General features: G+C 38.1%; 1 protein-coding gene across 1 annotated transcript in view; it reads right to left on the minus strand.

Moving 5' to 3' along the window:
- Positions 1-8339, minus strand: part of adgrd2 (adhesion G protein-coupled receptor D2) — a 32967-nt gene extending 24628 nt beyond the window's left edge. The window contains exons 1-7 of the mRNA XM_087809441.1: positions 8057-8339; positions 6185-6230; positions 5879-6109; positions 5162-5791; positions 4176-4298; positions 2799-2893; positions 1797-2081 (exon numbers count right to left, since the gene is read on the minus strand). Coding sequence (XP_087665567.1) covers positions 1797-2081; positions 2799-2893; positions 4176-4298; positions 5162-5791; positions 5879-6109; positions 6185-6230; positions 8057-8101 — 1455 coding nt within the window. The 5' untranslated portion in view covers positions 8102-8339. The remainder of the gene's footprint in view (positions 1-1796; positions 2082-2798; positions 2894-4175; positions 4299-5161; positions 5792-5878; positions 6110-6184; positions 6231-8056) is intronic.
- Positions 8340-9357: the final 1018 nt, after the last annotated feature.

Below are 9357 nucleotides of genomic sequence, written 5' to 3' on the forward strand. Positions count from 1 at the left end.
ACAACCGGAACTTGCACAACCCTGAATGAGAAGTTTGCGTCCATAAAATAACTGCTATTGCTTCATCCAGTGGACAAAGTGAAAAATTGCTGCTCTTTCTCATGCTTAACCAAAAAGAAAATTATATTTACTTTTTCACCTGCCTGATCCAAAGCCTTACACTCCTGCCAATGACCTTTGATACAAAGACAAGAACAAGACTGTAGCTTGGCTAAAGTCACCAACGCGACCACACAGTGTTGGACATAAACAAGAGCAAGGCCATAAACCTGGGATCTCAAATTTGCATGGGCCATTTACGGGTGATTTCGACCCTCCATGTATTTTGTTATGTAATGTTTGCAATGTTTGCAAGTGCAGGCACAAGGTCAGATGGAATGATGATCATCAACTCAAACCAAATATATAGTAAGGATTGGAACAGAATTAAAATATCACATACAATTTAACAATAATGACCCAAATTCATGGATAAACCAGACAAAAATGTAGAAAAATGTTCACCACAATCGTTCATTAGAAGTACTAAAAGACCGCCCAGTTTTCAAAAGAATTGACCTCTGGTGGCTGAGTTTGAGACCCCTGCCATAGACTGACCAGAGGAAGACAATACCAATAATATATTGTGTCCAGACAAAATAACAATGAGTCCAAACAGACAAGAAATAAACCATAGACTGTCGAGACTAAAACAAGAACGAGACTTTAGACTGTTAAAAAATCATCTAAATATAAGCTTTGTTATATTCTGTCAGGTATGCAGGAAGTTAATACCAGTTGTTGTGTTAGCTTATTTGTTTAAAGAAAACAAATGTTTTTTCTCTTATTCTTCTTTCTTTGTTATAGTGTTTACACCATTATTCTTTGCTGCTCTTTAAAATGGTAGGTCAAGGATAATGTGCTTCTTCAAAGAAAAAATACAACAGGCTGACTCATGCGTTTTGTCCACAAGAATCAGATTCCATCAAGCTTAAACAACACAGAGTATTCACAAAGTGAATTAAATGTTGTATTTATTTAAACTTTTACAAAAGTGCTTTTTTAAAACATATGTGTTTGCCCATTTAGAGGAGCATGCACCAGTTAGAGTTTTGATCCGAGTTCTCTCCAACAACAGGAACATCTTTCTGCTTCCTTCTCAATGATAGATCGTATTTCTGCTCCTGTATTATATGAGAAATGAATCCAGAAACCTGCCTTGTTTTCCTGAAAGTCCAAAAGTCTGATTAAGGAAGTGGATACAGTTAAAACCTGAATTAGTTTTGTAGGAATTGAAGGGAAAGAGTAAGATAAGTAAAGATCGCCACATCATTACTATTAGCTTTAGAATTGGACAACAATAGACACATTTGAAATATCTTAGATAGCAATGAGCTCGATGGGCCAGCAGATGGCCGTAGTGGTACCCAAATACTAATTTAAAACAACACAACCATTAAATAACAGTTCTTTCACCCTTTATCAGCATTATATATTGAAGATATATACAGGATAGAGACAGAAGAATCATCACCATTGATAAAAGGGGCGTCATAGCTCAGATGCTAGAGTGGTTGCCTGCAGTCCAAAAGGTTGCAGGTTCAATCCCAGCTCCAGACAAGATGTGTCGTTGTGTCCCTGAGCAAGACACTTTACCCTGATTGCTCCTGATGGTAGACTTGGCGCAGGTGTGCAGCCTACTCCCATCAGGATGTGTGAATGGCTGTCAAAAGCACTACCGAATTTCCCCTCGCGGGACTAATAAGGGATTCTAAAAAAAATAAAAATAACAAACAAGGATGAGTAGATCTCACTACCTCTTTGATGGTCTGCCACTTAAGGGTGTTTTCTTCACTGATGATGCTGTCTGCCAAACTGATGAAGTGGTGACTCAGCTCCTGGACTCTCTCCTGACTGTGGTTGGAGTCAGGAGTGTGCATGGGCACATCAGCAGCCAGAGACAGCAGCTGGATGAGGGACACCATGTCAGACGGCTGAAGCTCCTGCTGCTCCATGTCCACCAATGCTTGGACGGACACGTTGAGCAAGTTGGAAGCTTCGTCCACAGTTGTGAGAGCTGCTAGCTGATGTCCAGGACCCCCCTGAGGAAGCACATCTCATTCAATCAATTAGTCGAACCAGAATTTAGCCTTTAGCAACATACAATCTATTCTAAGTCACACTTTAGCACGTCACACTATCAACAAGTTCCTTGGAAGGCTATGAAGTCATTGGGGTAATGTGTGATAATGTGGATTTTGTGATATGAATATAGGAACATGACATTATTGCTGATCAACAAAGCGGTAACTCAGCAGTGCAGTTTAAGAGCAAGACAAATAAGAATAGCAGAAAAGCACACAGCGCCCTCTTTTTTAACCTGATGAATCTTTAATCTCATTAACCTGTGTCAGTGTTCTATATTTATAGCTTGTTCTTGATAGGATGTTTGGTCTCAAACCAGGTTGTTGTGAGTTGTGTCTAATATTTGTTTAAGAACTCTAAATCAACACATTTTTAACCACAACCACAAGAAAACTTTACTGTATAACTTTATTAGACACAGCATAAAATCAATAATATAACTTCCATGTGTCAAAATGTCTTGTCATCCATTAAACATTGTTTACGGTTTGCTAAAGGTTAGTGCAGCAAGCTCGCAGAAGAGTATACAGTCCAACGCCACTACAGCCTGACAATAATACTGGCTGATTGTCTGTTTCATATGCAGTCAATGACTTTAAGACAATATGTGCTATACATGTACCTGATTCCATCTGTGAAGGAAGAATTTGTCAATGATGTGTTCAGTGGCTTACCTGGCTTTTGTTGGCTAGCTTCATCAGATGGGACATGAAAGTTGTTGGTTGAGATGCCTGAGAGTCACTTATTTGCTTCATCTTTAGGTATCGCTCTGTGCAGAAGAGAAAAGCAGTTCAGTAACAAAGCTTGTTAGAAATTTGTTAGAAAAACCTTTGATTCAGAGATTAGATACTTAAAATAATATCAATAAGTTACCGAGTGATATCAAATTTGGATGAAGTAACAAGAGATATTGAAGTAGATCAGAATATCATATTGCTGAATTTAAAATTTCATATTTTTGTTGTATTTTTTAACCATTGAATTATTATTTTTGAATAATTGATTTTTATATTTTGAATATTGAAATGTTGGATTCATTTTTATTGAATAATTGAAATAAGAAAATGGAATATTTTCGAAATTAATTACTTTTTCCACACTTAGAGTTTGACAATAATTTAAAAATACATTTTCTTCATTCAATATTTTTTAATTCGTAGCCTTTTCAATTCAGTAGTAAAAGTGTGAAGCCTTGCAAATTCAAAATAAATGCTGTTTTAACAGTGACACCAGACAATACCAAAATAGGACCGAGCTACTTCATTGTACTTACAGGTGACGCGCAGATGAATATGTGACAACATCAAAACACTGGCACATCAATTTAGGTATTTTCCTGACAATCGTTAGGAGTTTAAAACATCTTACACTACATCTCACGTTAAAACAATTGTTTCTGATGTTAAAAGATTTGAAGAGGAACAATGTTTTACTCTGACGGTCAGATTAATTTTTTTAATTCAATTAGAGATTAGAGAGTTGTAGAGATCCACGTCTTTGGCAAAACAATGAATCAGGTGTTACTTGCATAACCTTTGTGGGGAGGATATAAAAACTCTGAGTCAGTAGGGACCTTTTTTTAAAGTTCAACATTGGTTGGATGGAAAAAAAGATAAACGTTTAAAATACAGTATTTATATAAAATAAAAATCAAACAGAGACAATGAAAACATTGTATCATTAAGTGGAAATACATTAGCACAAGTTTCAGAGGTAAAAGTTTTTGGTTTATTCAGAGATGATCTGATCAGATGGAAAAGGCACACACTCAGTAATAAGTCTTATTATATATTTATTACGAATAAGCCTTAGTACTTCTTACATGATGGCGAAACACAGAGTTAATTTAAAAAAAAGGTGGAACTATGGAAATGACTTAGTAAGGAGACAAACTATTTTGGTGATGAAATGAGGCAGTAATAGACTGTTACCTGAACGTCATCAAAAGTTCATGATTAAACACCTACGATATATCAAAAGCTAATAGCAACTTATAGATGAATGCACTTGTCTTTTGCAATAAAGTCAAGGGATGGTTGTGTCACACTGACCTCTGCTGGTGATGCAGGTGAAGGGCAGCCGTTCGTAGCAGTCAGTCAGACTGATAGATGGCAACTGATCTGACCAGCCCTGCAGTGTCCTGCAGCCCTGCAACTTCATCTGCTGGTAAAAAGCTGCACACACAACAACGTAGTAAAAATGTTAGAAAACATACATTTCAATGTAATAATGAACAGTTGTAAAAACATTTTAATACGGAGATTAAAGAAACATTTTCAAATTAAACATGTAGGACTATGTTTCTTTAAATGTACACATTCAATGGCTGATTTTAGTTTAAATGTGTCCCAATGAACGAGTCACATTTTAGAATGTAAGATACTGGCTGAAAACTACAGTATCTTAAATCTTTTTTAATTTAGTTCGATTTTTTTGATTGGCTTTTTTATTATTTTTCTTTTAAATAAGTAAAATTCAACGACCAACACACTCAAGCAAAGATAACTCAAATATAATTCAGAAATTTAACCAAAAACATGATGAACTCAGATTGCAACACACAAGTTTCAATGTGGTTGTATTGTTGTTTTTAATGAAACAAAATAAAAGAAAAAATTGTTGATAGAAATAGAAATAATCACATCTGATCCTTTTGCTGATTGACTTAAAAAAAACAAAAACAAGACTGTACGTCTTTGTCTGTATTTATTGCAGCAAATTGGATTGCTATAAAATAGGAAATCAAATCTACTCAAATTAATACAATAATAAGATAATACAAGGAAGAAGTTGTGATTGGCTGAGACGATGTGTTCAATTCTGCTCTATTTCGTGGGAAAAATAACATACTTTCTACTTATTCAGACATTATACTAATGAAAGTGTTGTTTTTTTTCTCGAAAAGAAAGAAAAAAACTTTCAAAAGTCATTCTTTAATTTCTCTCTCTCTGTATGTTTTGTGTTTTCTAGCAGTATATGTGTGCTTCTTGTCAGTTAAAATGTTCAGTTCTGAAATACTGAAAAGAAGAAGTCCTACCTGGACAGAACAGCAAGGCCTGCACCTTGTTGACATCCGGGTGGATGCTCAAGTTGTCGAGGTTCCAGTTGAAAATCACATCCTCAGTTGTTGTAGAGCATTCATTGAGGGCTCTGACGTGCCTTGTTTCCAGAGACGTATTCCAAACATTTACGTCACTAATGGTCCCAAAAAATGGTTCAGTGAAATTCCCCCCAAACGAGTCTTGGTCCTGACCCAGGATGAGTATTCCATCGGCATGGAGGTCTCTTGAAGTGCCAGCTCCTGAACCCATGTCCTTCTTCTGTCCATCCACATAAATGGCCCAGTCCCCACTCCTCCTGGTCCACATGACACAGACGTGATGCCACTCGCCGTTGTTGGTGAAGGAGGCCTTATAGGGGAGGTGTTTTCCATGGATGATGAGGGCCAACAGGATTCTTCCCTGCACATCGGCCTGTCCCCGGAGCTGAAACTCATTAGTGAAGACTGGAGAGGCGTAGGAGAAGATGGTCGACACTTCCTTCCAGTCTGGGTCCCACCGAACACGCACACACACACTGACGACAGAAAGAGTCGGGAAGGACACGTTCACGCGAGCGAAGCCTTCTCGAGATTCCTTTGGGAAGTGAAGAGCTGGAAACTGTAAATCTGCAAGGAACAAAAGTTGTCTTAGCTTGACGTGAGGAACATACTCAGTTCATCCAGGTGTTCCAGAGACTTTGTCATGGCACTTACACTGCTTGGCAACAGCCACAGGGTTGGACATATGTTTGTTAGGATCATTGATCCAAACATAGGACTTAAGTCCAGCCTGATGAATAAGCTCAATAGCTCCTTCTGATTGGTCCGGAGTAGGTAGGGAGCCGAACAGTCCTCTGCAGTAACTTTCAGCGCTGGGGAAGGTCTGAGAGTCATTGACCAACTGGAAAGCCCAGTCAGATGTCAGGTGAACTAGACGGGACAGTTCTATAGAGTCAAACAGGAGGCAGGAGTCAAGACTAAGAAACTACAGTAACAAGGTCTATAATTCGGATTTCTCACCTTGTTCTCCTTTTCCCTCCTGGGTGGGCTCACTCTGACAGACCAGCTAGAGAGAGAAAAAATACTTTTGCTGAAATATACAAACGTCTGTGAAGATCAAGGGAAGCCCCCTACAACATTTAGACATCAAAACATCGAGAGACGATTCCAGGCATAAAGCCTCTTGGTTAAGTGAAGTGCTGGGATGTATGACCGAACCCAGGGGTGTCCAAAGTGTTCCACAAAGAGCTGCAGTGGGTGCAGGTTTTTGTTGGAACCCATGAAGAATACTTTTCATTAATCAGGTTGTCTAGGACCGTAATTAGTCGACTAGTTGGTGTTGGTTGTTTCAGCTGAAACCTCATTGAATTAACTATGCATGCTTGATCAGACCATTAATGTGTGTGTGAAGGATTAAAAGGCAAGTAGCAGAGTCTTGAACAAGAAAAGTTAAGACTAGCAGACTAACTAGGTGAGTTGCAGTAATTAAAATGTGAGATAATTATCATGTTGATCAATTTGATTTGCTCCTTATTCCTACAGATAACCAGTTGAATACTAGTTTGCTTTCTTCTATACCTGCCAACTCCGACTGAGGACAAGACAAAGAACACTATAAAGTGGTCTGGAGACCAAGACCAGTTTGGAGGACTACATGTCTTATGCACTACTTGGTTCGAGCAAAAATGTTTTTTTTTTTGGTTAGTAATTCTTTCCCTCTGTGTGATTGCATGTGAGGTATATTGTTTTTTAACTATTATTTTATTTCATTTTGTTTTAAAGCCTAAGATTATAAAGTAGAAATGTCTTTCAAATGGACCCTAAAGTTGAGGATACTGCTTCATAAAGCTTCGCTTGACTGATTCTAAGTAGATACTTGTCTGTCATTCAAAAGAGGAATTGATGAGTGACAGGATGTGCAGCTACTTATGTTAATCCGGAACCCACGAACCTGTGATTAACTTCCTCCTTCAGATCACTGACCAATGCTGTCAAGTAACCATCACTGCCTTACAGACACAATACATTCTCTCTGTCTCCTTGTGCACATGATGTGAAGCTAGTGTTCTTTAACATTCAAGACACTTCTATTTTTGTCTAGACCCTGATTTAAGAGCTTGAACTCACCTTCAAAAGGCCTTCTACCTGTTCATGTTTCATGACCCATGATATTGGAACTGACAAGTGTTGTTCAACAGGACTTAAGGCATGCTCCCTTAAACATTAGGAGAACCACATACGATAGAAATGCTATGACCCTGATTAGCCTAGCTTACTATGCACCCGTCTAGAACCACAACCACAGCAAGCATCATTTATACTTCATGAGATGGACCTGTGGGAATGTAAGGATGCCATAGCAGGTAGGTGCTATATATGGTCCAATTATCCATTTCTGTGTGGAACACCTGTGGGAGTGTGAATAGTTGAGTTTTATCGTTTACTGCCTTATTAACAAGGGTTGAAGATCACTGATCAAGTATCTGATGAAGTTCCTCAATCTGTACACTATTCGTTTATTTGGTCATTAGTCATCATTTAGAGCAAAACAGATGTAATACAGACTTTCAGAGGGGTGTCAAAGATGGGTGTCCAAGACCAATTCTAGTTTTGTAGTGTAGTGACCTGTGATTTAAAGGCTCTCAGTTTCTCGGTCACCACAGGCAGATGATTCCAATAAGGCAGCAGGAACAAGATTACAGCTTTGGTCCAAATGTTTCCTGAGCTATTAGGACCAAAGTCAACACTGAGCCGTTGATTTGTTGCAAACCTTGACAATATACTTCTGATAATCTCATATTTGATTCCTTTGACAATTTCTGTTGTTTTTACTACACCTGCAAAGTAAATGAGATATAAAAAGAGAACCAAAAAAAGCCAGAAAGGACTTACTAGCAAAGAGAAGAGTAACAGTCCAGCTTGAGGAACTCCCATCATCTTGAAACCAGAAGGGACGTCAATACTTAATTAGGCAAAAAATCCTCCTGACATTTGTATCGAGCGTATAAAAAACCTCCGAAAATCTGCGCTAAACTTTGGAAATTGGCATCACAATGCTATTGCTGAGCCTACTATTGTATCATCAGCATAATATTGAGTGATGCAAGTCATTTTTTTTTAATCCGTCCTCCTGGCAGATTGACGTCAAGCTTTCCTGGTTTGTTAACCAAATATGTGGAAGTCTATTTCCTCCATTTATCCAGTGTTCTGCTGAGGGTCCGGTACCTCCAGTGCCCCAGTGTTTCTTTCCAGTGCCTTCTGGCTCACTGTAGACCCCACACTCCTCCCTTTCAGCACCCTGAAGTCTCTTCACATTGTCATGTAAATGTGGTCGTTTTTTAAAAGAATCCTTCTTACGCAAGCAGCGTCAGCCTTTTGGCATGATAGTTAAGAGCAGCCAGCTGGGTGGTAGGCTTCTTTTTCACCCCGCAGCTCTTATTGACACTTCCAACAAATTGAATTGTGAGTGATTTTTGGAGAATAATAGTCCACCCCAGGCTTCTGGATAACCCAGTGCCAGTAGAAGATTTTTAACAAAAACTGTACAAAAACAGAATCTTTCTTAAGACGATTGAGGGAGGATTTTTATTTAGAAAAACAAGTAACTGGAAGATAGAAAAGAGAGTGATTGAACCTTTCCACCGTTGGAGGGTTTGTCTCACTAAGATTGAGTGTGGCTAAAACAATTTTCAACTTGTTACATTGTGAAAAATATAATAATTAGATAATTACTAAATTAAAAATAAATTCAAAGGGGATGAGATTTGGTAGGAAACCAATACGTTGAAGGGGGTTTAAGATATAATTTGAAAAGAAGAAATAAGGATGTGTTTCATAAAATATTTTGTTTTATATTAATCATAAACATTTTAGCGATTATCTGTCCCACTGAAAGCTAAAATAATATATTTTGGATCCAAAGACGTCCCTCTTCTAGGTTGACACAAAACATGATTAATATCAATGTCACAAATGCCAAGTTCTTACTTTCAGAGCTATTCATGGGGTCTGTGGGTCAAAATCTACTGATGGTTCCGCACACACTGTTCAGGACCAGAGGAGAGAAATCCTTCTGTTGCTCCTAAGCTTTGGAACGATATTCTTCTCTATTGTGTTTGATGGATCTACTGACTCCTTCAAGAAACAGCTTAAAACCATTCCATTTGTGCAGGCTTTTTGTTAATTTTCTGGGA

This window comes from Callionymus lyra, chromosome 1 (assembly GCF_982586985.1).
Source record: "Callionymus lyra chromosome 1, fCalLyr1.hap1.1, whole genome shotgun sequence".
NCBI lineage: Eukaryota > Metazoa > Chordata > Actinopteri > Syngnathiformes > Callionymidae > Callionymus > Callionymus lyra.